The sequence below is a fragment of the Carcharhinus amblyrhynchos genome, unplaced genomic scaffold (genome assembly GCF_965287045.1).
Source record: "Carcharhinus amblyrhynchos unplaced genomic scaffold, sCarAmb.v2.hapA chromosome_171, whole genome shotgun sequence".
Classification (NCBI taxonomy): domain Eukaryota; kingdom Metazoa; phylum Chordata; class Chondrichthyes; order Carcharhiniformes; family Carcharhinidae; genus Carcharhinus; species Carcharhinus amblyrhynchos.
The window spans coordinates 1-27,660 of record NW_027649911.1 but is presented as its reverse complement, the minus strand read 5'-3'; the positions used below and the strand labels follow the sequence as shown (position 1 = coordinate 27,660).

Below are 27,660 nucleotides of genomic sequence, written 5' to 3'. Positions count from 1 at the left end.
CCTCACCACGAGCTTGGGAAGAGGCTTGGGCACAGCGGGAGAGCTCAACTCTGGAGAAGCAGCTTGCAAACTGACTGAGAGAGACTGGAGATTGACTTGTTACAATTCCAAGGTCAACCCTGGCTGGAGATTAACCCTTTGTAGGCCACAGTGGGAGATTAAGTCGACTACAACCACACTGTAAGGTTTATTTGTCGCAAGTAAGGCTTACATTAACACTGCAATGAAGTCACAGTGAAATTCCACACTTCAGCACCTGTTCGGGTCAATGTCACTAACCCTTTCAGACTGTGGGAGGAAACCAGAGCACCCGGAGGAAACCCACGCAGACACGGGGAGAACATGCAGGCTCCACACAGACAGTGACCCGAGCCGGGAATCGAACCCGGGCCCCTGGCGCTGTGAGGCGGCTGTGCTAACCACTGTGCCGCCCCATTGAGTCCCTCCTCATGTTAAATCGCTCCGTGGGATCTGGGACAATTCAGGTCCCCCGAATTCAGATTTATAACTTATTAAAAATTCTTTCACAGGATGTGAGTGTTACTGGAAGAGCTGCATTTATTTGGCAACCGGGTAGCGCAGTGGCACAGTGGTTAGCACTGCTGCCTCATAGCGCCAGGGACCCAGGTTTGATTCCCAGCTTGGGTCAAAGAATAAAGAACAAAGAAAATTACAGCACAGGAACAGGCCCTTCGGCCCTCCAAGCCTGCACCAACCATGCTGCCCAACTGAACTAAAATCCCCTCCCCTTCCGGGGACCATATCCCTCTATTCCCATCCTATTCATTTATTTGTCAAGACGCCCCTTAAATGTTACTACCATATCCGCTTCCAATACCTCCTCCGGCAGCAAGTTCCAGGCACCCATCACCCTCTGTGTAAGAAAATCTGCCTCATACATCTCCTTTAAACCTTGCCCCTCACACCTTAAATCTATGCCCCCAGTAATTGACTCTTCCACCCTGGGAAAAGGTTTCTGACCATCCACTCTGTCCATGCCTCTCACAATCTTGTAGACTTCTATCAGGTCACCCCTCAACCTCCTCATTCCAGTGAGAACAAACCAAGTTTCTTCAACCTCTCCTCATAGCTAATGCCCTCCATACCAGGCAACATCCTGGTAAATCTTTTCTGTACCCTCTCCAAAGCCTCCACATCCCTCTGGTAGTGTGGGACCAGAATTGAACACTATATTCCAAATGCAGCCTAACTAAGGTTCTATAAAGCTGCGACATGACTTGCCAATTTTTAAACTCAGTGCCCTGGCCAATAAGCATGCCGTATGCCTTCTTGACTACCTTCTCCACCTGCATTGCCACTTTCAGTGACCTGTGTACCTGTACACCCAGATCCCTCTGCCTATCAATACTCTAAAGGGTTCTGCCATTTACTGTATATTTCCTATCTATTAGACATTCCAAAATTCATTACCTCACATTTGTCCGGATTAAACTCCATCTGCCATCTCTCTGCCCAAGTCCCCAACCGAACAATGTCCTGCTGTGTTCTTTGATGGTCCTCATCGCTATCCGCAAATCCACCAACCTTTGTGTCGTCCACAAACTTGCTAATCAAACCAGTTACATTTTCCTCCAATTCATTTATATATATTCCAAACAGCAAAGGTCCCAGCACTGATCCCTGAGGAATGCCACTTGTCACAGCCCTCCATTCAGAAACACACCCTTCCACTGCTACCCTCTGTCTTCTTTGACTGAGCCAGTTTTGTATCCACCTTGCCAGCTCACCTCTGATCCTATACAACTTCACCAGTCTGCCATGAGGGACCTTGTCAAAGGCCTTACTGAAGTCCATGTAGACAACATCCACTGCCCTACCCTCATCAATCATCTTCTTCACTTCCTCGAAAAAGTCGATCAAGTTAGCAAGGCACGATCTCCTCTTCACTGTCTGTGTGGAGTTTGCATGTACTCCCCATGTCTGTGTGGGTTTCCTCCAGGTGCTCCAGTTTCCTCCCACAGTCCAAAGATGTGCAGGTTAGGTGGATTGGCCAAACTAAATTGTCCCTTAGTGTCAGGGAATTAGAAGGGTAAATACGTGGGGTCATGGGAATAGGGCTTGGATGGGATTGTTGTCAGTGTAGACCTGAAGGGCCAAATGGCCTCCTTCTGCACTGTAGGGATTCTATGATATGGGATGCTATGATTATTGTTTTAGGAGACACCACCTTCACAATGTGAGGCTCCCAGGGCCATTTCAGAGGGCTGTTACAGTCAGCCATCCATATGTCTATGGAGTTACATATATAGAATGCTTACAGCAGGGCCATTCAGCCCATCACTTCAATGTTATCTCTCTACAAGAGTAATTCAGACGCTACAAAAACGAGTGAACATCGCTTCACCAGGCAAGACTTCTCTTCCTGTTGGCAAACACTTCAGTGGTCACAGGCATTCGGCCTCTGATCTTTGGGTAAACGTTCTCCAAGGCAGCCTTCACGACACACGGCAGCGCAGAGTCGCTGAGCAAAAACTGATAGCCAAGTTCCGCACACATGAGGACAACCTCAACCGGGATCTTGGGTTCATGTCACACTATCTGTAACCCCCGTGACTTGTCTGGGCTTGTAAAATCTCACTAACTGTCCTATCTGGACACAATACACATCTCTTTAACCTATGCCTAATGCTATCTCCACGCACATTGTCCGTATCTTTAAGAGTTGAATAGCAGGTTAGCTGTAAAGACTCACATTCTAATCAGTATTCTGTAAACTGTGTGAGACTTTATATGCCCTTCTCTGATCAGAATCTTCCACACACCTGACGAAGGAACACCGTTTCCTAAAGCTTGTGGGGTTACTATCAAATAAACCAGTTGGACTCTAACCTGGTGTTGTGAGATTTTTACTGTGTTTACCCCAGTCCAATGCCGGCATCTCCACATTATCAATACCCTTAGCAAGATTAAACCTATCTGAGGAAATACAGGCCACTGACTCCAATGGAGACAGGGAGAGTCCCTCTCAACCAGGGTAGGGAACAGATTTGTTTTACATAAGAACATAAGAAATAGGAGCAGGAGTAGGCCATCTAGCCCTTCGAGCCTGCCCCGCCATTCAATAAGATCATGGCTGATCTGAAGTGGATCAGTTCCACTTTCCCGCTTTCTCCCCATAACCCTTAATTCCCCTGTCTGTCAGAAACCTGTCCACCAGTGACTTAAATATATTTAGCGAGGTAGCCTCCACCACTTCAACGGGCAGAGAATTCCAGAGATTCACCACCCTTTGAGTGAAGAAGTTTCTCCTCAACTCCGATTTGATTTATTATTGTCACATGGATTGGGACACAGTGAAACGTATTGTTTCTTGCGCGCTATAAGCCAAAGCATACCATTCATAGAGTACACAGGGGAGGAGAGGGTGCAGAATATAATTTTGCAGCTACCAATATAGTGTACACAAAAAGTCTGAGGTCATGTACCAACCAACTCAAGAACAGCTTCTTCCCTGCTGCTGTCAGACTTTTGAACGGACCTACCTCGCATTAAGCTGATCTTTCTCTACACCCGAGCTATGACTGTAACACTACATTCTGCACCCTCTCCTTTTCTTCTCTACGAATGGTATGCTTTGTCTGCATAGTGCACAAGAAACAATACTTTTCACTGTACGTTAATATGTGACAATAATAAATGAAATCAGAGAAAATTGTTTCTCTCTCTACCCAACTGGATCCTATCCAGCCTCCTTAGAGTCATAGAGGTTTACAGCATGGAAACAGGTCCTTCGGCCCAACTTGTTCATGCCGCTCTTTTTATAAAACCCCTAAGCTAATCCCAATTGCCCGCATTTGGCCCATATCCCTCTGTACCCATCGTACCCATGTAACTGTTTACCGGCTTTTTAAAAGACAAAATTGTACCCGCCTCTACTACTGCCTCTGGCAACTTCTTCCAGACACTCACCACCCTCTGTGTGAAAACATTGCCCTTTTGTATCTCTCCTCTCTCACCTTAAACCTAGGCCCTCTAGAGTTTTAGACTGCCCTACCTTTGGGAAAAGATATTGACTATCTCGCTTAATTTTCTATACTCGAGGGAATAAAGCCCAAATCTACAATTTAACTATCAAAGCCCTTCTCGTCTTTGGGGTGGTAACCAGGGGTTTACCGGGGCAATGGTGCTCTCTGCGAGAATGAAGAGTCCCAGCAGATTGGAAAATAGCAGATATAGCTCCTTTATTCAAAAAAATGAGACAGAAAGCAGGAAGCCAGCTAGTCCTATATCTGTCATAGAGAAATTGCTACAATCCATTAATTAGGAGGCTATAACAGTTTAAAGTTTAAGTATTAGTGTCACAAATAGGCTTACATTAACACTGCAATGAAGTTACTGTGAAAATCCCCTGGTCGCCACACTGTGGTGGCTGTTCGGGTACATAAGAACTAGGAGCAGGAAGGATTAGGCCATCTTCCCCCTCGAGCCTGCTCCGCTATTCAATAAGATCATGGCTGATCTTTCCGTGAAGAATTTAGCACAGTCAACGCACACAACCAGGACATCTTTCAGACTGTGGGAGGAAACCAGAGCACCCGGAGGAAACCCACGCAGACACGAGGAGAATGTGCAAACTCCACACAGACAGTGACCCAAGCCGGGAATCGAACCCGGGTCTCTGGAGCAGTGCTAACCACTGTGCCACCCTTCGGTTATGGTGAGCTGACCCCATTAGTGAAGATGTTGCCCTCTCAGTGTTAACAGGAATGTTCCGTGTTAATCCTCACACAGAGGGTTCAAGGCAACATCACAGTTTCACTTCACTGAAGTCAGCAGAAAGCTGGGTGAAGTAACTCTCTGAGCCCAGATACCATCCAGAGTTCCTGAAACAACAGCAGCAACTGACAGCACAATGAAACATTTATCAGCTCAAACAATGTCCCGAACACTGCTCTCCTCCGGCCCACAGCTCTGATAAGACCGCACAGATTTAGTTTGTAACGGGTGAGCGGATACACAGCACTCCCACATCCTTTATCCGCAGTTCACCAGAACCGGAATAGCTCCCCTGTTCGGGCTCAGTGACACAGTGATAGGTGCCAGCCATTGCCCCTTTGGCATGGTACCCACCCCCCTCCCCCACCACCTCCCCCTCCCAGTCCAAAGGGTGTGTGTCCCACTCTGGAGATTTCAGAGAAAGTTCTGAGGGAGTGCTGCACTGTCGGAGGGGCAGTACTGAGGGAGTGCCGCACTGTCAGAGGGGCAGTACTGAGAGAGTGCCACACTGTCAGAGGGTCAGTACTGAGGGAGTGCCGCACTGTCAGAGGGTCAGTACTGAGGGAGTGCTGTACTGTCAGAGGGTCAGTACTGAGGGAGTGCCCCACTGTCAGAGGGTCAGTGCTGAGGGAGTGCTGTACTGTCAGAGGGTCAGTACTGAGGGAGTGCCACACTGTCAGAGGGTCAGTACTGAGGGAGTGCCCCACTGTCAGAGGGTCAGTACTGAGGGAGTGCCCCACTGTCAGAGGGTCAGTACAGAGGGAGTGCCGCACTGTCAGAGGGTCAGTGCTGAGGGAGTGCTGTACTGTCAGAGGGTCAGTACTGAGGGAGTGCCGCACTGTCAGAGGGTCAGTACTGAGGGAGTGCTGTACTGTCAGAGGGTCAGTACTGAGGGAGTGCCACACTGTCAGAGGGTCAGTACTGAGGGAGTGCTGTACTGTCAGAGGGTCAGTACTGAGGGAGTGCCCCACTGTCAGAGGGTCAGTACAGAGGGAGTGCCGCACTGTCAGAGGGTCAGTGCTGAGGGAGTGCTGTACTGTCAGAGGGTCAGTACTGAGGGAGTGCCACACTGTCAGAGGGTCAGTACTGAGGGAGTGCTGTACTGTCAGAGGGTCAGTACTGAGGGAGTGCCCCACTGTCAGAGGGTCAGTACTGAGGGAGTGCCGCACTGTCAGAGGGTCAGTGCTGAGGGAGTGCTGTACTGTCAGAGGGTCAGTACTGAGGGAGTGCCACACTGTCAGAGGGTCAGTACTGAGGGAGTGCCGCACTGTCAGAGGGTCAGTACTGAGGGAGTGCCCCACTGTCAGAGGGTCAGTACTGAGGGAGTGCCCCACTGTCAGAGGGTCAGTACTGAGGGAGCGCTGTACTGTCAGAGGGTCAGTACTGAGGGAGCGCTGTACTGTCAGAGGGTCAGTACTGAGGGAGTGCTGCACTGTCAGAGGGTCAGTACTGAGGGAGTGCCCCACTGTCAGAGGGTCAGTACTGAGGGAGTGCCCCACTGTCAGAGGGTCAGTACTGAGGGAGCGCTGTACTGTCAGAGGGTCAGTACTGAGGGAGTGCTGTACTGTCAGAGGGTCAGTACTGTGAACAATAGGTAAAGATGCTGTTAACACATGTATCTGTAGAGCGTAGAGAAATAGCTTAAAGTTAAATAGATTGGATATAGTCAGGCACATTGATAACCCACTTTATGGAAACAACTGTGAGTTTAGTCACAAACATAGGACATAAGGTTCGATGCTGCTAACACAGCAATAGTTAGGGATAATAAAAAGACTGCCTGTGGTATGGAGATAACACCAGAGGTGTGATGTGCAGTGAAGCATACACCACATCTTGAAGGAATGTAAGAGGCCAAGTTACAAAAAGCAAATGGTCTGCAAGATGTGTTGTTTTTACAACTAAACATAAAAGGGGGGAAAGGTCACTGAGATAGTTGGGACAGCAGTGATTAGGTTGGCAAAGGATTGATTACCGCCAATCTGAACTGGACATGTAACAGTGTTGGATAAGATGGATGAGTTTGCTAATGCACTCTTGTGATAACAGGAGACATTGTTAGATGGGGAGTAGAGGGGATGACACCTTGAGCCAATAGGGGAATGACAACACATAGATGGGACAGGGACCACCAATTAGGGGAGAACAACATACTGCAAAGCCATTACAATGCTTGTAAAAAAGTATAAAATGTGCTGCCACTTTATGTAAAGTGTGCCTATTTCGCTAGACACCCGGTCTTGCAAGAACATCAAATAAAATCTTGCTCCTTCAGAACTTGACTTGACTAAATTGTTTAACTGTAAGCTGTGTTTCTCACAGTACTGAGAGAGTGCCGCACTGTCAGAGGGTCAGTACTGAGAGAGTGCCGCACTGTCAGAGGGTCAGTACTGAGAGAGTGCCGCACTGTCAGAGGGTCAGTACTGAGAGAGTGCCGCACTGTCAGAGGGTCAGTACTGAGGGAGTGCCGCACTGTCAGAGGGTCAGTACTGAGGGAGTGCCGCACTGTCAGAGGGTCAGTACTGAGAGAGTGCCGCACTGTCAGAGGGTCAGTACTGAGGGAGTGCCGCACTGTCAGAGGGTCAGTACTGAGAGAGTGCCGCACTGTCAGAGGGTCAGTACTGAGGGAGTGCCCCACTGTCAGAGGGTCAGTACTGAGGGAGTGCCCCACTGTCAGAGAGTCAGTACTGAGAGAGTGCCGCACTGTCAGAGGGTCAGTACTGAGGGAGTGCCGCACTGTCAGAGGGTCAGTACTGAGAGAGTGCCGCACTGTCAGAGGGTCAGTACTGAGGGAGTGCCGCACTGTCAGAGGGTCAGTACTGAGAGAGTGCCGCACTGTCAGAGGGTCAGTACTGAGGGAGTGCCGCACTGTCAGAGGGTCAGTACTGAGAGAGTGCCGCACTGTCAGAGGGTCAGTACTGAGGGAGTGCCGCACTGTCAGAGGGTCAGTACTGAGGGAGTGCCGCACTGTCAGAGGGTCAGTACTGAGGGAGTGCTGCACTGTCAGAGGGTCAGTACTGTCAGAGGGTCAGTACTGAGGGAGCGCCGCACTGTCAGAGGGTCAGTGCTGAGGGAGTGCTGCACTGTCAGAGGGTCAGTACTGTCAGAGGGTCAGTACTGAGGGAGTGCTGCACTGTCAGAGGGTCAGTACTGTCAGAGGGTCAGTACTGAGGGAGTGCTGCACTGTCGGAGGGTCAGTACTGAGGGAGTGCTGCACTGTCAGAGGGTCAGTGCTGCACTGTCAGAGGGTCAGTACTGAGGGAGTGCCGCACTGTCAGAGGGTCAGTACTGTCGGAGGGTCAGTACTGAGGGAGTGAGGTTGATTGGTCATGTGACAGTGGAATTGCCCCTAGTTTCAGTGGAATTAGCATGGTAAATATGTGAGGTTACAGGAATAGGGGCTGGGTGGAATTTGATGGGCCAAATGGCCTTGTTCTGTGCTGTAGGGATTCTATGGGCTAGAATGGTGTGTATGAGTATAGAGCCTGCTTTACCATTCAGTACGGTCACAGTCTCAGCTCCACTTTCCTCCCTGTTCCCCACCACCCCCAATCTCAGCTTGGCCAGGTTGCTTGTCTCAGTGAACTCTGACCTTTCACCAGCCTAGTATCCTTTTCTCTGGTTCCTTATCTTACAGTCAATCTAATTGTGTTGTGGTTACGATTTCCCATCCGCCTTCCTAATTTCATCCCAGTTATTTGGCCTTCCTTTGTTTCCCAGAACTAAAACAAGCAAATAATTACTTTCATTGCTGGATTGGAAAGGAATTGAATTACAAATCATTATTGGATAAATTCTGAAAAATGGTTGACCTTTTGTCGCGGTTCATGTTGTGCAGTCCTGGTTCCCTCTGAGAAGGTGGTTGTGAACCTTCCTGAGTCACAGCAGTTTGAATGGGGGAATCATAGAAGATAGGAGCAGGAGGAGGCCATTTGGCCCTTTGTCCATGCTGCTCTTGGGAGGTTCCTGACCCAGCGAGGATCAGCGATATATTCCCAATTCACTTATTCTCTAAGCACTTACTCAGCAATAACCTGCTCAGTGACGCCCAGTTTGGGTTTTGCCAGGGTCACTGAGCTCCTGACTCATTACAGCCTTGGTTCAAACATGGGCAAAAGAACTGAATTCCAGAGGTGAGGTGAGAGTGACATCAAGGCCACATTTGACCAAGTGTGGTATCAAGGAGCCCTAGCAAAATGGGAATCAATGAGTATCAGGGGGCAAACTCTCCGCTGGTTGGAGTCATACCTGGTAGGAAGGAAGATGGCTATACTGTGGAGGGTCAGTTGTCACGGCTCCAGGACATCTCTGCAGGAGTCCCTCAGGGTAGTGTCCTAGGCCCAACAATCTTCAACTGCTTCATCAATGACCTTCCCTCCATCATCAGGGCAGAAGTGGGGATGTTTGTCGATTATTGCACAATGTTCAGCACCGTTCGCGACTCCTCAGATACTGAAGCAGTCCATGTGCAACAAGATCTGGACAATATCCAGGATTGGGCTGACAAGTGGCGACTAACATTCGCGCCACACAAATGACAGGCAGTGACCATCACCAATAAGAGAATTTAACCATTGCTCCTTGACAGCATTACCACTGCTCACTCATATACTATCTCTAGAATCTCTACAGTGCAGAAGGAAGTCATTTGGCCCATCGAGTCAGCAACACCCCACCAAAAGAGCATCTTACCCACTCCCCGTCCCCATAAACCCAAACATTTAAGATGGCTAATTCACCTAACCCACACAACTTTGGACACTAGTGGGCAGCACAGTAGCACAGTGGTCAGCACTGCTGCTTCACAGCTCCAGGGTCCTGGGTTCGATTCCCGGCTCGGGTCACTGTCTGTGTGGAGTTTGTACGTGGGTTTCCTCTGGGTACTCTGGTTTCCTCCCACAGTCCAAAAGGTGTGCAGGTTAGGTAGATTGGCCATGCTAAAATTGCTCCATAGTGTCCTGAGATGTGTAGGTTAGAGGGATTAGCGGGTAAATGTATGGGGATATGGGGATAGGGCCTGGGTGGGATTGTGGTCGGTGCAGACTCGATGGGCTGAAGGTCCTCTTTCTGCACTGTAGGGATTCTACGATCTATGACAAAGGGGCAACTTAGCATGATTAATCCACCTAACCTACACATTTTTGGACTGTGGGAGAATACCGGAACACCCAGAGGAAACCCACGCAGACACAGGGAGAATGTGCAATCTCCACACAGACAGTGCCCCAAGGCTGGGATCAAACCCAGGTCCCTGGCGCTGTGAGGCAGCAGTGCTAACCACTGGGCTGTCACAGGATTGGCATCCTGGGGGGAGGGGTTACTGCTGACCAGAAACTGAACTGGACCAGCCACATAAATATTGTGGAATACTGTAGCTGCAAGAACAGGTCAGAGGCTGGGAACCCTGAGGTGAGTAACTCACCTCCTTACCATCCCCTCCACACCACCCCTCCCTCCTCCCACCCCCTCAAGCTTGTCTACCATCTGCTTGCCTGAATGAACAGCACCAGTAACAAGAAGTTTGACACCATCCAGTCCGAAGTAGCCCCATGATTACTATCCCTGCCACAAACATTCAATCCCTTCACCATCAACACACAAATGGCAGCATTGTGTACCACCCACAAGATCCAGTGCAGGAACTCATCAAGGTTCCTTAGGCAGCACCTTCCAAACCCAAGACCATCTAAAAGGACAAGAGCAGCAGATACCTGGGAACACCACAACCTGGAGGCTCCCCTCCAAGCCACTCACTAACCTGATGTGGAAATGTATCGCCATCCCTTCACTGTCGCTGGGTCAAAATCCTGGAACTCTCTCCCGATCAGTACTGAGGGTGTACCTACAGCACATAAACTGCAGTATTTCAAAGCGGCAGCTCACCACCACCTTCGCAAGGGCAACTAGAGATGGGCAATAAATGCTGGCCCACCATATCCTGTAAAATAGTAAAATACAGGGAAGGGGCAGGGATCTCAGAGAGATAGATGGAGGTGAAGGAGAGAGAGTGGTGCAAGAAAAGAGAAGGGAAGAGAGGGTGAGAAAGGAGAGAAAGAGAGGAAGAGAAAAGGAAGCAAGGGAGAAAAGGAGGGGAGAGAGGGAGAGATAAGGGAGAGAGGATGAGGGTGGAGGGGAACCTGCAAGTGGTGGTGTTCCCAGGATCTGCTGCCCTTATCCTTTTAGATGGTCTTGGGTTTGGAAGGTGCTGCCTAAGGAACCTGCAATGTATCTTGTAGATGGTACATATTGCTGCCGCTGTGTGTTGGTGGTGGAGGGATTGGGTGTTTGTGGTACGGGCAGCAATCATGGGGATTGCTTTGTCCTGGATGGTGTCAAACCCGGTGGGGGTCAGTAAGTGATGGGGAGATGAGAGGGAATGAGGACTTTAGGGTGGGTGGGATATAAAAGGTGAGGGTTATGTTAAACCTGTGTAAAATATCAATTGAGCTCATCTGGATTTATTGGCTGGAATTTTACACCCACCCCAGATTCAGGGCGGCAAAGACTTGCAGAACAGTATTCTCCATTGGGAGGGTCTTACAAGGCTTGGCCAACGAGGTCGTAAAACACCAGCAGGTCCGTCCAGGTCTGGGCGCCACACCTTAGGGAGGATATGAAGGTGTCGGATACACAAAGAATTCTAGAGATGGGGGAACTTCAGTTAGTTTGGAGGAGCTGGGACTGTTCTCCTTAGAGCAGGGTGAAAGTTTGATCAAGATATTCAAAATCATGTGGAGATTGGACAGAGTAGGTCGGGAGAAACTGTTCCCATTGAAGAAAGGATCGAGAACGAGAGAGCACAGATTTAAGGCAACCGGCAAAGGAAGCAACGGAGATACAAGGATAGAAACCTTTTGACACGGCACGGTAGCACAGTGGTTAGCACTGCTGCTTCACAGCTCCAGGGTCCCGGGTTTGATTCCCGGCTCAGGTCACAGTCTGTGTGGAGTTTGCACATTCTCCCTGTGTCTGCATGGGTTTCCTCCGGGTGCTCCGGTTTCCTCCCACAGTCCAAAGATGTGCGGGTTAGATTGATTGGCCATGTTAAAATTACCCCTTAGTGTCCAGGGATGCGTAGATTAGAGGGATTAGTGGGTAAATATGTAGGGATATGGGGGTAGGACCTGGGTGGGATTGTGTTCGGTGCAGACTCGATGGGCTGAAGGGCCTCTTTCTGCACTGTAGGATTCTATGTTCTATGACACAGCGAGCGGTTAGGATCTGGAGGGTCCTGCCTGAGACAGTGGGGGAAGCTGGATCAGCTGAGGCTTTGTAAACAGAATTGGATGATTACCTGGGGAGGAGAGATTTGCAGGCCTGCTGGGTAAAACATCAGCGAGTGTCACTGGGTAGCCTGCTCCAGGATGGGCTGCATGTCTTCCCGCTGTGCCAGAACCATTCCTGAGAATCAAACCTGAAGCCCAAGTCAAACAGTTTGTCCTTGCAACAAACCCCACAAAAATGTAAAACTGGACACACTGTCTTTATTTATAAAGATAACATTGTTTTGCCAATACAACAGGAAATGAGAAACAAAATAGCAAACCTGAAGAATCACCAGCCTGGGAAATGTTTCCAGGTAGTCTGAACAGAAACAGCCGCTGGGGAGATAGATCCTCCTGTACCGTAGCAGGGAATTAGAGGCAGCTACCATACATGTGCAGAAGGAGAGGCAGGAGAAAGCGAGGATAGCTAGAAGCTACCTTGTGTCTCGATCCCCTATATATTGACATTTGTTCAACATTGTTGCGTCAAGATTCCTGAACTCCCTTCCTAATGAGAGCTCCTTCACTATGGAGCGGGTATAGTTAATTAATCCGGAAAGCAATTTACCCGGTTAACTGTATGCTAATTGTGTATTTTATTGTCTTTAGGTAGCGGCCATTGACTGGGGATTCCGTGATGCACCTATAGGTCGGAGCAGAGGAAACTGTGAGTTTGGAGGTATACGCTCGTAAGGTGCAATACATGTAACACCTAGAAACACTACAGAACAGGAGGAGGCCATTCGACCCATCGAGTCTGCACCGACAACAATCCCACCCAGGCCCGTTGTAACCCCATATACTTAACCATTAATCCCAGGATACTAAGGGACAAGTTTAGCGCGGCCAATCCACCTAACCCGCACATCTTTGGACTGTGGGAGGAAACCGGAGTACCTGGAGGAAACCCAGGCAGACATGGGGAGAATGTGCAAACTCCACGCAGGCAGTGACCCGAGCTGGGAATCGAACCCGGGTCCTTTGCTCACAGAAATTCGTAAGGATTGGCTCCGGTTCTATCCTTTTCCTTCCGGGAATGCAACAGCCAATACCTTGAGGGTGGTGGGGAGGTCGAACAAACGGTACATTCCACAAATTAAGTGTCATCAAAAATTAAGCAGAAATCAGAATGTCCGAGACTCGGGGAGCGCTTCGCTTTGACCAGGCAGCCTAATCACACAACAGACCCCGTGGTGGGCTCCAGAGGAAAGCAGAATAAATAACAGGGTAGCGGGGAGGGGTGTCCATCAGTCCACTCAAAGCCTCGCACGACCTCTCCCCGTCTAATCTCCCTCAGTGCCAGACCCGGGGGAAGTATCTCGGGCTCTTTGAGATCACCCGATGGTCGTCTTAATTTGTTCTTCGAAAGCGAGCTCCCTGCCCCCCTCCTCCCCACCCCCCCTCCGAGCTCTGCAGGTCACCATTGTTGAGGGAGGAGGGTGTGGGGGTGGGGGGGAGGGTGCTGGGGGGTGGGGGGGGGAGTTCACTTGTACACGGCCATCCGCGGGTTCTCGTACAGGTACATGTAAGCGTCACACAACTGTCGCTTGGCGACTCCTTCCATGTCACGCGGGTGCTCTTTGATCAGCTGGGCCGCCGAGGAGTTGACGTATTTTGCCACTTCCGGGCAGGGCGTCACCGTGGGGACATTGTACCCGTTCTCGCCACCTGCAGGGTCAGATCAGCAGGACAGGGAAGCTCGTAAATAAAAGTTCTGCGTTTACATAGCACCTTTCACCACCTCAGGTCACACGATAAAGAAACACCATCAAACAGGGCGATGGGCTACTGCGTTTTGAACAATGAGGGAGGCGATGTCCTCGTGGTATTATCGCTAGACTATGAATCCAGAAACTCAGCTAATGTTCTGCGGACCCGGGTTCGAATCCCACCACGGCAGATGGCGGAATTTGATTTCAATAAACAAAAATCTGGAATTAAGAATCTACTGATGACCGTGAAACCGTTGTCGGAAAAACCCATCTGGTTCACTAATATCCTTTCAGGAAGGAAATCTGCCATCCTTACCCAGTCTGGCCTACATGTGACTCCAGATCCACAGCAATGTGGTTAACTCTCAACTGTCCTCCAAGGGGAACTAGGGATGGGCAATAAATGCTGGCCCATATCCCATGAATTAATACAAGAACAAAGAAGGAACAGGCCCTTCAGCCCTCCAAGCCTGTGCTGTTCATGATCCCCTAACCAAACTGCCCTTACTCAGTCCGTATCCCTCTATTCCCTCCCTATTCATGGTTGCTTGCCTGACTGGGAGTGCACGGATGATTCACTGGACTGATTCCTGAGGTGGAGGGATTGTCCCACCGAGAGACTAGGCCCCGATTCCCAGGAGTTTGGAAGAATAGGGGGTGATTTTGTAGAAACATTAAGTTCAGAAGGGAGGGCCCAGCAGGATAGCTGCTGGGAGGATGTTTTGCCACTGCTGGCTCGCAGTCTCAGGATGAGCGAGTTAGCCATTCAGCACTGAGCAGAGGAAGCAATGTCCTCACTCAGAAGGATGGGAATCTTTGGAATTTTCTCTTCCAGTATCCTCAAAACAGGAGTCGATAACTTACCGGGTCATTGGGAACTTAAAGGATATTGGGGATAGTATGGAAAGGTGGAGTTAGTTAGGAGATTAGGCGATGTTGGAACTGGGAGGAATGATGTGGAGATGCTGGGATTGGATTGGGGTAAACACAGTAAGAAGTCTCACAACACCAGGTTAAAGTCCAACAGGTTTATTTGGTAGCAAATGCCACTAGCTTTCAGAGCACTGCTCTGTCGTTAGGTTACCTGAAGGGGCAACGCTCCGGAAGCTAGTGGCTTTTGCGACCAAATAAACCTGTCGGACTTTAACCTGGTGTGAGACTTCTTACTGTGAGGGAGGACTCAGGGGAGAGTCTAGGATCGGAGAGTAGCATCTCAGAATAAAGGGACGCTCATTGAAGACGGAGTTGAGGAAGAATTTCTTCTCCCAAAGAGCGGAAAGTCTTTGGAATTCTTTACCCCAAGAAGGTTGCGTCCTTGAACATTTCCCAAGCCAAGATTGACTGGGGAGATGAGGGAGGGAAGTAAATTGGAAAACATTCCCACTCCAGATGGTGATGCAGTGACCCCTGCTGGAGATGCACTGTAGAGCAGCATTGGAAAACCAGAAGAGACCATTCAGCCCCTCAAGTCTATTCTGCCATTCGATAAGATCACGGGTGGCCTGTATCTTAGAACATAGAACATTACAGCGCAGAACAGGCCCTTCGGCCCATGATGTTGCACCGACCAGTTAAAAGGCAATGACCCTCTAACCTAAACCAAACCCTTTCCATCCATAAACCTATCCACGGATCTCTTAAACGCCCCCAAACTAGGCACATTTACAACTGCAGCAGGCAGGGCATTCCAATCCCTCACCACCCTCTGGGTAAAGAACCTACCCCGACATCCGTCCTATAACTACCACCCCTTAATTTAAAGCCATGCCCCCTCGTGCTAGCTTTCTCCATCCGAGGAAAAAGGCTATCACTGTCCACCCTATCTAAACCTCTAATCATCTTATATGTATCTTAACTCCGTATCACAGCAATGTTGCGAAGCTACCATCCGTGGGATGACTGAATGCCTCTAAGTCAGAATCCCGCCTGAAAGTTTGTCCAGAAAACAAAATTTGTCAATCTCCGGGGCTAAATGAGTGGGGGGTTTTTTTGTGGAAGACCGGTGCACACTTCCACCAGCCTGCGTGTGGAGAACTGTTTCCTAACTTCATCTGTGGGTGACACAAGAACGATGTCTTTACCCACACAGCGAGTTGTAGTGACCTGAAACTTGCTGCCCTCGAGGGGGGGCGGAAGTGAAAAACAATCAAGGATTTTTTTAGAAGTTTATATATTAGTGTCACTAATAGGCTTACATTAACACTGCAATGGAGTTACTGTGAGGATCCCCTAGTCGCCACACTCTGGTGCCTGTTCGGGTACACTGAGGGAGAATTTAGCACGGCCAATCCACCTAACATTTCTAAGATAGTGCGGAGGGTGAGTTTAGGTAGCAGGGGTCTGGTCCTCACCCTGAATGATTGCACTGAGACTTTGTTACCCGCTTTCCGTTTTGTTATCGGCTTTCCCGGCGTTTGCCCCTGCGGCCCTCACCGTGTCTGTCGGACATGCTGTCAAAGAACATCCACTGGTGGTCTTCAGGCCCGTACTTGATGAACGACACGTAATGGCTGGTCTCGATGCAGAGGACAGCAAAGAGCTGCATCCTCTCCCGGGGCACCATGGCCTTCCCAGTGCGGACAAACCCCTCCGGGCAATCCAGCTTCATGGGCCTGTGGTCTCGCCTGGAGGAGTGGGAATGTACCTGGGGCAGGAAATTCCACAAAGACAAAACAGGAACGCTGTCATCCTCGGAGAGAAATAAACGGCAGCGAGAGATTCAAACACTGATCGCACTCAACCCAAACGGTGTGGTATGAACCATAGAAACCCTACAGTGCAGAAAGAGGCCCTTCAGCCCATCGAGTCTGCACCGAACACAATCCCCCCCAGGCCCTATCCCCATATCCCTACATATTATACCCACTAATCCCTCTAATCTACACATCCCTGGACACTAAGGGGCAATTTCTTAGCATGGCCAATCAACCTAACCCAATTAGGTGTCGTGAAACAGTTGCTATGACGATGAGGGTGCTTCTAGCAATCTGCCCCTCATCAGCGTAGGTTCAATGATCTCCACACTCCGTGTATAATATATATAAATGAGTTGGAAGAAAACGTAGGTCGATTAAGCAAGTTTGTGGGTGATATTAAGCTTGGCGGAGTTGTGGATAGTGGTGAAGATTGTCAGAGAATACAGCAGGATATTGATAGGCTGGAAAATTGGGCAGAAAAATGGCAGATGGAATTTAATCCGGACGAATGCAAGGTGATGCATTTTGCTGGATCTAATTTAGGTGGGAACTATAAAATAAATGGTAGAACCATCAGGAGCATAGACACACAGGGAGATCTGGGAGTGCAGGTCCTTAAAAATGGCAGCACAGCTGGAAAAGGTGGTGAAGAAAGCATATGGCCATACTTGCCTTCATCGGACGGGGCATGGAGTATAAAAGTTGGTAAATTATGTTAGTTATATAAAACATTGGTTAGGCCACATTTGGAACACTGTGTCCTATTCTGGTCACCATTCCACCAGAAGGACATGCAGGCTTTGGAGAGAGTACAGAAAAGGTTGTTGGGGGGTATTAGGCATGAGGAGAGATTGAATAAACTGGGATTGTCCTCCCTGGAAAGACGGAGGCTGAGGGGTGACCGGATAGAAGTTTATAAAATTATGAGGGGTACAGATAGGGTGAACAGTTGGAAGCTTTTCCCCAGGACAGAAATGACAATTACAAGGGGGCACAAGTTCAAGATAAGGAGGGGAAGGTTCAGTGGTGATGTGCAGGGGGAAGGCTTTTACACAGAGGGTGGTGGGGGCCTGGAATGCACTGCCAATGACATGCTTCAGGCAGATACATTAGCCACATTTTAAACTTATCTGGATAGACACGTGAACAGGTGGGGAATAGAGGGATACAGGGGTTGGTCTAGATAGGACAACGTGATCGGCACAAGCTTAGAGGGCTGAAGGGCCTGTTCCTGTGCCGTACTGTTCCTTATTCACTCTGTTACTCAGAGTTAAGGGGCGACTCTTTACAACCGAGATGAGGAGGAGTTTCTCAGGCAGAGAGCGAGGAATCTGTGGAACTCATTGCCACAGAGGGTTGTGGAGGCCAGGTCATTGAGTGTGTTAAAGACAGAAATAGATGGGTCCTTGATCAATGAGGGGATCAGGGGTTTGGGGAGAAAGCAGGAGAATAGGGATGAGAATCATATCAGCCATGATTGAATGGCGGAACAGACTCGATGGGCCGAATGGCCTAATTCTGCTCCTGTATCTCACAGATTGTACGATTATGATGTGCATCCAACAGGCAAACAAGACAGGACCCAAAAACAGGAAAAAAACCTCAAAAAAAAACCAAGATGCCGACAAGAACAAAAGATGTGAGAAATACTCAGGCAGCATCTGTGGAGAGACAGAAGCAGGGTTAATGGGTTGAGTTGGAAATAACAGGTTTCACAAACAGTCTAAGGTAGCGAGGAGGGAGAGACAGTAACCGGCACAGGGGACACGGGGCCTGTCCGCTGTGACTCAGTTGGCGAAGTCTGAAGGTCGTGGGTTCAAGTCCCACTCCAGAGTATTGAGCACAACAAGCCAGGCAGACACATCACTGCGTCGCTGAGGGAGTGCTGCCTTGCTGCCAGTGCCAGCCTGCACACAAGAATGGGTGTTAAACATCCCCTGCTGCTATTGGAATGAAGAGCAGGAGAGCTGAACCCAGTACCTGCCAAGAATTGATGCCAGGAAGGCTTTGGCAGGTGAGGACCTAGAAACTATCATTATCACAAAAGAGATAGTGTTGAGCAAGCTAATGGGAGTAAGGGTAGACAAGTCTCCTGGTCCTGATGGAATGCACCCCAGGGTACTAAAAGAGATGGCGGGAGAAACAGCAAATACACTAGTGGTAATTTACCAAAATTCGCTGGACTCTGGAATGGTTCCCGCAGATGGGAAAACAGCAAATGTGACGCCACTGTTTGAAAAAGGAGGTAGATAAAAGGCAGGTAACTATAGGCCGGTTAGCTTAACTTCTGTAGTAGGGAAAATGCTTGAATCTATCATCAAAGAAGAAATAGTGAGACATCAGGATATAAATTGTCCCATTGGTAAGATGAAGCATGGGTTCATGAAAGGAAGGTCACGTTTGACTGATCTGATGCAATTCCTTGAGAACATTACATGTGCAGTGGATAGTGGGGAACTTCTGGATGTGGTGTATCTGGATTTCCAGAAGGCATTTGACAAGGTGCCATACCAAAGACTGCTACATAAGATAAAGATGCACGATGCTACAGGTAATATATTAGCATGGATAGAGGATTGGTTAATTAACAGAAAGCAAAGTGCGGGAGTAAATGGGTGTTTTTCTGGTTGGTGATCAGTGACTATTGGTGTGCCTCAGGGATCAGTGTTGGGACTGCGATTGTTTATGATTTACATAGATGATTTGGAGTTGGGGACCAAGTGTAGTGTGTCAATTTTCACAGATGACACTAAGATGGGTGGAAGAGCAAAGTGTGAAGAGGATGCTAAAAGTCTGCAAAGGGATATAGATAATCTAAGTGAGTGAGTGAGGGTCTGGCAGAGGGAGTGCAATATTGGTAAATGTGAGGTCATCCATTTTGGTAGGAATAATGGCAAAATGGACTATTATTTAAATGGTAAAGAATTGCAGCATGCTGCTGTGCAGAGGGACCTGGGTGTCCTTGTGGAAGAATCTCAAGGAGTTGGTTTGCAGGTGCAGCAGGTAATTAAGAAGGCAAATGGAATTTTGTCCTTCATTGCTAGAGGGATGGAGTTTAAAAACAGTGAAATTATGTTGCAGCTATTTCAGGTGATGGTGAGGCCACACCTGGAGTACTGTGTACAGTTTTGGTCTCCTTACTTGAGAAAGGATATACTGGCACTGGAGGGGGTGCAGAGGAGATTCACTAGGTTGAGTCCAGAATTGAGAGGGTTGGCTTATGAGGAGAGACTGAGTAGACTGGGGCTATACTCATTGGAATTCAGAAGAATGAGGGGAGTTCTTATAAACACATATCAGATTATGAAGGGAATAGATAAGATAGAAGCAGGGAAGTTGTTTCCACTGGTGGGTGAAACTAGAACTAGGGACATAGCCTCAAAATAAGGGGAAGCAGATTTAGGACTGAGCTGAGGAGGAACTTCTTCACACAAAGGGTTGTGAATCTGTGGAATTCCCTGCCCAGTGAAGCAGTTGAGGCTACCTCATTGAATGTTTTTAAGGCAAGGATAGATAAATCTTTGGACAGTAAAGGAATTAAGGGTTGTGGTGAGCGGGCGGGTAAGCAGAGCTGAGTCCACAAAAAGATCAGCCATGATCTTATTGGATGGCGGGGCAGGCTCAAGGGGCCAGATGGCCTACTCCTGCTCCTAGTTCTTATGTTCTTATCTCACCCAATATTTCTCCCTTCCCCAGCATCGTTATATCGCTGTTCCTTCACTGCCGCTGGGTCAAAAATCCTGGAATTCCCTCCCTAACAGCACTGTGGATGGCCCTACTTGCAGCGATTCAAGAAGGAAACCCGTCACTAAGGGGCAATTAGGGATGGGTAATGAATGCAGGCAGTGATGGCCACGTCTGTTAAATAATTAATAAATACTTGACTGATTTTGCAAGCTTGCAGTGGGAGATCCCAAATGTAGCAGGAGCAATGTACTCTGGGGGGGGGGGTGGGACACGGGTACATACCTGATGCCAGCAGGTGTCACAGTATTGTTTGAGTCCTGTCTTGGAGAACAGTTTGTCCGTGAAGCATTCCTCACATTCCTGAACGGCCAGCTCTCCGCACAGGCAGCATTCCCTCGGACCTGTCAGAGAGAGAGGGAGAGAGGAAACATTTCACCCACTCCCAGTCAGTGAGAGCGCCAGGCTACAACCCCATTCCAGGAGGCCGGAATTTCCCATTTCCCACACAGAGGGAATTCAGCTGGAGGGTTACGCTTGGGTTGTTCCCCACGGGACCAAGGGAGGTGTTCATCGAGGTGCTCAGGATTATGACAGGCACGGCACGGACACAGGGCTGCACAGGGCCGGAGTGGAGGAAGGGGAACCAGTGAGGAGAGTGGGAGGTTGAGGGGCGAGGGGGGAGAGGGATGTGAGGCCGGAGGAGGGGAGGTGTGGAGAGGGATGTGAGGCTGGGGAAGGTGGGGGGGGGGGGGGGGGGGGGGGGGGGGGGGCAGGATGTGAGGCCGGGGAGGGCGGTGGCAGCAGGGGGAGAGCGAGGCCGAAGGTGGGGGGGTGGGGTGTGGTGCGCAGGGGGAGAGAGGGACCAGGGGGGTGGGGTGTGGTGCGCAGGGGGAGAGAGGGACCGGGGGGGGGGGGAGGGGTGGGGGTGCAGGGGGAGAGCGAGGCCGAAGGTGGGGGGGTGGGGTGTGGTGCGCAGGGGGAGAGAGGGACCAGGGGGGTGGGGTGTGGTGCGCAGGGGGAGAGAGGGACCGGGGGGGAGGGGGGGGGAGAGGGGGGTGCAGGGGGAGAGAGGGACCGGGGGGGAGGGGGGTGCGGGTGCAGGGGGAGAGAGGGACCGGGGGGGAGGGGTGGGGGTGCAGGGGGAGAGCGAGGCCGAGTGGGGTGGGGCGGGGAGAGGAAAGGGGAGAGCAGTGAGTCGAGGTAGGAATAGGGGGGGTTACTGGTGGGAGATTCACGGTGTTGAGATACAGAGGAGTTGTGAACAGTTCTCATTCCAACCATCTTATCTTCCCCTAGAACATAGAACATTCCAGCGCAGTACAGGCCCTTCGGCCCTCAATGTTGCGCCGACCAGTGGAACCAATCTAATGACCCTCTAACCTAAACTATTCCAATGTTATCCATATGCCTCTCCACTGACCATTTGAACACCCTTAAAGTTGGCGAGTCCACAACTGCTGCAGGCAGGGCATCCCACACCCTTACTACCCTCTGAGTAAAGAACCTACCTCTGACATCTGTCCTATAATTACCACCCCTCAATTTAAAGCTATGGCCCCTCATGTTAGCCATCACCATCCGAGGACAAAGGCTCCCACTGTCCACCCTATCTAACCCTCTGATCACCTTATGTGCCTCAATTAATCACCTCTTAACCTTCCTGGAGAGAGATTCTCACTGGGAAGGATGAGGCTGCTGTACCTCGGGGCCAAGTCTCCCTCATGATGTTCAACTTACATCACCCCAGCCCCTCCCGAAACGGCAAAGTGGACCCAGACTGTGGGGTAACTGCCCTCTGCCCACTCACTCAGCACCCGCACTCACCCCCCCCTTACCCATCACCCTCCCCCGTGCCCACCCAATTCCCCTGCCCCCTCCCCCAGGCTCTGCTTCTACTTACTGTCACTCAGCAGGTCGGTGATATCCAGTTCCAACGACGGAATGATTTTCTCAAACATTTTGTAATTCTTCCCAAAGCGAGGCATCTGGATGATGAAGCAGGACGGGACCTGAGGAACCAAGCAATTCATGTTAAAGTTCATACCATCCCTACAGTGCAGAAGGGGGCCATTCGGCCCATCGAGTCTGCACTGACCCGTAATCCCACACAGACCCTATGCCCGTAACCTTCACGTCTGCCCTGCTAATCCCCTGCCACTAAGGGAGAATTTAGCATGGCCAATCCATCTAACCTGCACATCGTTGGACTGTGGGAGGAAACCAGAGGAAACCCACGCAGACACGGGGAGAATGTGTAAACTCCACACTGACAGTGACCCAAGCTGGGAATCGAACCCTGGTCTCTGACGCTGAGGGGCAGCAGCGCTAACCACTGTGCTACCGTGCCACTACTTGGCTCCAGTTGGTGCAGAGAGACTGGGAGGTTCACACGGACAGATCACTGAAAATGGCAGGGCGTGTTAGACCGGTTTAAATAAAAACAGACAGGCTCCTCGGCTCTGTTAACAGAAGGGTGGAGTATAAGAAGCAAGGAAGCTAAATCTATAGAAACCAACAGGAACAAAACGAGGCCATTCAGCCCTTCAATCCATTCAACTAGCTCATGGCTGATATGAACCTTAACCCCACCTACTAACCCTGTCTCCTTACCCAACCAACATCTATCAGGTTTGAAGAATTCAATCAATGCCACATCTCTACAACTTCTGGAGGGAGAAACTTCCAGATTTCCACTCCCCTCTGTGCTTCCTGACATCACCCCAAATAGATTAACTCCATCTGAAGGTTATTCCCCTTGTTCTGGACTCCACCACCCGGGAACAGGTCACTTGTCGATGGGGGTGTTCGGAGATACTTGGGTGTTCCTGTACAAGGAAGCCAGGAGTAACAAGCTTAGGAAGATAAATGGTACGTTGGCCTTCATTGCAAGTGGATGGGAGAACAGGATAGGAATGGGATGGCACGGTGGTTAGCACTGCTACCTCTGTGCCAGGTACCCAGGTCTGTGTGGAGTTTGCAAGTTCTCCCCGTGTCTGCGTGGGTTTCCTCCAGGTGCTCCGGTTTCCTCCCACAGTCTGAAAGACGTGCTGGTTAGGTGTATTGGCCGTGCTAAATTCTCCCTCAGTGTACCCGAACAGGTGCCGGAGTGTAGCAACTGGAGGGTTTTCACAGTAACTTAATTGCAGTGTTAATGTAAGCCTACGTGTGATAATAATAAATAATCTTTTTAATTTGAAAGTCTTGCTATAGTTGTACAGAATTTTGGTGAGACGTGGTTTGGAATATTATACGCAGTTTTGGGCTTCATGTTTAAAAAAGAATATATTCAAATAGGAGGGGGTGGAGCTAAGGTCTACTAGGTTAGTCCCTAGGATGGCATGGTGGCACAGTGGTTAGCACTGCTGCCTCACAGCGCCAGGGATCCAGGTTCAATTCCTGGCTTGGGTCTCTGCCGGGCAGAGTCTGCACTTTTTTCCCTATGTCTGTGTGGGAATTCCAGTTCCCTCCCATAGTCCAAAATGAATGGGTTAGGTGGATTGGCCATGCTAAATTGTCCCTTAGTATCCAAAGATGTGTAGTTAGGTGGATTGGCCATGCTAAATTGTCCCTTAGTGTCCAAAGATGTGTAGTTAGGTGGATTGGCCATGCTAAATTGTCCCTTAGTGTCCAAAGATGTGTAGGTTAGGTGGATTGGCCATGCTAAATTGCCCCTTAGTGTCCAAAGATGTGTAGGTTACGGTGATTGGCCATGGTAAATGAACAGGGTTACAGGGATAGAGCATGGGGTTGGGCTTGGATAAGATACTTTCTTTCGGAGAGTTGATGCAAACTCAATGGGCTGAATGGCCTCGCTCTGCACTGTAGAGATTCTATGGTTCCATGAGGGAGTTGTCCTATGGTGAGAGGTTGAGTAAATTGGGTTTATATTCTCTGGAGATTGGGAGAATGTGAGTGATCTCATTGAATCATATAAAACTCTGAAGGGGTTTGATTGGGTGGACACACAGAGATTGATCCCATTGGTCAGGGAGCCTAAAACACGGGGGCGCAACCTCAGGATAAGGGGGCGGATCATTTCAGATGAGGAGAAATGATATCCCCCCGAGGATTGTGAATCTTTGGAATTCTTTCTCCCAGAGGGATGTAGGTGCTCCATCGCTGAATATATTTCAGGCTGTGGGACAGACAGATATTTGGTCTCTTGGAGATTTAAGGAGTGGGTGGGAAAATGAATTGAAGCCATGATCTTGCTGACTCATGGAACAGTCTCGATGGGCTGAGCGGTCTACTCCCACTCCTCTTTCTTGCTACCCACCTGATCAAATACTTCAATCGGCTTAAATTCCCATTTGGAATACTGTGAGCAGTTTTGGATGAATGTGGTGGCCTTGGAGGGGGTCCAGGGGAGGTTCACAATAATGATCCCAGAAATGAAGGGTTCGTCATATGAGGAGTGGTTCAGGAGTCTGAGTCTGTAGTTGTTGGAGTTTGGAAGGATGAGGGGGGGAATCTAATTGAAATTTACAGAATACTGAGAGCCTAAATAGAGTGGGGATGGTTCCACTGGTGGGAGAGACTTGAACTCAGAGCGAAGGGACGCTCCATTAAAACAGAGATGAGGAGGAATTTCTTCAGCCAGAGAGTGGGAATCTGTGGAACTCTTTGCCACAGAAGGCTGTGAAGGCCGGGTCACTGAGCGTCTTTAAGACGGAGATAGATAGGTTCTTGATTAATAAGGGGATCGGGGTTAGAGGGGAAGCAAGAGAATGGGGATGGGAATCAGATCAGCCACGATTGAATGACAGCGCAGACTCGATGGGCCGAATGGCCTAACTCTGCTCCTACATCTTGTGATCGGATGGTCTAAAATACTTCAATTAAATCATCTTCAATCTTCAATCCTTGAGGAAACAGGAAGTGATTGTGTGAATCCCACCTTCATCCTTTAACCCTCCCAGTAAGATTTTACGAGTGGAAATGGAGATTCTGAGTGCTCTCACCTCAGTCAGTTTGAGATGGTTACTGTGGAAGGAGTGTTCCACAAGCTGCTGTACTGTGGGAACAATAAGATCATCATCCTTGTCAATGAAAACCTGGTGACAGTAACACTCCTGCTCCTTCTGACCCGCTGACCTGGGTGAGAAGAAAATAGACCGGTTATCCTCACAGGTTTCAGTATCTCGGTGATATAGAATCCCTCCTGTGTAGAACGAGGCCATTCAGCTTACCCTGGGGAACATCACTAACTATTCAATAACCTTGCCTTTATGTATAGAGTATAAAAACTGGAGTCTGGCTGTTACAGCTGTTATAGAACGTTGGTTAGGCCACATTTGGAGTACTGTGTCCGGTTCTGGTCGCCGCACTACCAGAAGGACGTGGAGGCTTTGGACAGAGTGCAGGATGTTGCCTGGTATGTTTTGTCTTAGCTTTGAGGAGAGATTGGGTTAACTGGGGTTGTTCTCCCTGGAAAGACGGAGAATGAGGGGAGACCTAATAGAGGTGTACAAAATTATGAAGGGTATAGATAGGGTGAATAGTGGGAAGCTTTTTCCCAGGTCAGAGGTGACGGTCATGAGGGGTCACGGGCGAGGTATAACTCAGATATCAGAGGGACGTATTTTACACAGAGGGTGGTGGGGGCCTGGAATGCACTGCCAAGCAGGGTGGTGGAGGCGAACACACTGGGATCATTTAAGACTTACCCGGATAGTCACGAGCAGACTGGGAATGGAGGGATACAAACTAATGGTCTAGTTGGACCAATGAGTGGCACAGGCTTGGAGGGCCGAAGGGCCTGTTTCCTGTGCTGTACTCTTCTTTGTTCTTTAATCTCAGAAATCAGATTGAAACTTCCAGGTTAGGTAACCATCAGGATTGCTCACTGCATTAGCCGGGGTAACCGGGGCAATGACATAAGGTGGGATTTTACAGTCTCACTTGACCCGATAAAGGCATGGATATTAGGGAACTTGGGGAAATAACAGTGATGTCGTGAGGAGTGTACATATTACAGAGAAGGGGGTGCTGAAAATCTTAAGCACATCAAGGTAGATAAATCCCCAGGACCTGATGAAGTGTATCCCAGGACACTGTGGGAGGGTGGGGAAGGTCCCTAGCAGAGGTGCTTAAATCATTGACAGCCACAGGTGAGGTGCCTGAAGACTGGAGGGTGGTGAATGTTGTGCCTTTGTTTAAAAAGGGCTGCAGGGAAAAGCTGGGAACTACAGACCGGTGAGCCTAATGTCTGTGGTGGGGAAGTTGTTAGAAAGTATTCTGAGAGACAGGATCTACAGACATTTAGAGACGCAAGGACTGATTAGGGACAGTCAGCACGGCTTTGAGAGTGGAAAATCATGTCTCACAAATCTGATTGAGTTTTTTGAAGGGGGTACTAAGAAGGTAGATGAGGGCAGTGCAGTTGACATTGTCCACATGGACTTTAGCAAGGCCTTTGACAAGGTACCGCATGGTAGGTTGTTGCAAAAGGTTAAATCTCATGGGATCGAGGGCGAGATAGTCAAATGGAAACAAAATTGGCTTGATGACAGAAGCCAGAAGGTGGTTGTAGAGGGTTGTTTTTCAAACTGAAGGCCTGTGACCCGTGGTGTGTCTCAGGGATCAGTGCTGGGTCCACTGTTATTTGTCATTTATATTAATGATTTGGATGAGAATTTAGAAGGCATGGTTAGTAAGTTTGTAGATGACACCAAGATTGGTGGCAATGAAGAAGGTTATTTAGGATTGCAGCGGGATCTTGATCAATTGGGCCAGTGGGGTTGACGAATGACAGATGGAGTTTAATTTAGATAAATGCGTGATGACACATTTAGAATCAGGGCTGAACTTATCAGTTAATGGTAGGGCACTGGGGAGTGTTATAGAACAAAGACATCTAGGGGTACATGTTCATAGCTGCTTGAAAGTGGAGTCACAGGTGGAGAGAGTGGTGAAGAAGGCATTCGGCATGTTTGGTTTCATTGGTCAGAACATTGAATACAGGAGTTGGGACGTCTTGTTGAAGTTGTACAAGACATTGGTGAGGCCACACTTGGAATACTGTGTACAGTTCTGGTCACCCTATTATAGAAAGGATATTATTAAACTAGAAAGAGTGCAGAAAAGATTACTTGTTGCTACCGGGACTGGAGGGTTTGAGTTATAAGGAGAGGCTGGATAGACTGGACTTCTTTCTCTGGAGTGTAGGAGGCTGAGGGATGATCTTGTAGAGGTCTATAAAATAATGAGGGGCATAGATCAGCTGGATCTAAAGGTAGGGGAGTCTAAAACTAGAGGGCACAGGTTTAAGGTGAGAGGGGACACAGAAGTGTCCAGAGGGGCAATTTTTTTCACTTAGAGGGTGGTGAATGTCTGGAACAAGCTGCCAGAGGTAGCAGTAGAGGGGGTACAATTTTGTCTTTTGAAAAGCATTTAGACAGTTATGTGGGTAAGATGGAAACAGCCACTTTGGCCCAACTTGTCCATGTGGCTTGGATAAGTTGGGCCAAAGGGATGTTTCCATGCTGTAAACCTCTACGACTCGATAAGACCAGAAAATCCTGCTTGAGGTCAACAGACAGTGTCACTGTCCACCCGTCATCA

General features: G+C 49.3%; 1 protein-coding gene across 1 annotated transcript; it reads right to left on the bottom strand.

Moving 5' to 3' along the window:
* Positions 1-13,472: 13,472 nt before the first annotated feature.
* Positions 13,473-25,191, bottom strand: LOC145338783 (ubiquitin carboxyl-terminal hydrolase CYLD-like; the record flags this gene model as incomplete). The annotated part of the gene is made up of 5 exons (XM_080183175.1): positions 13,473-13,670; positions 16,148-16,358; positions 20,380-20,498; positions 21,998-22,106; positions 25,059-25,191. Coding segments are annotated over 5 exons (757 nt in total), but the record flags the coding sequence as incomplete, so codon positions are not given.
* Positions 25,192-27,660: the final 2,469 nt, after the last annotated feature.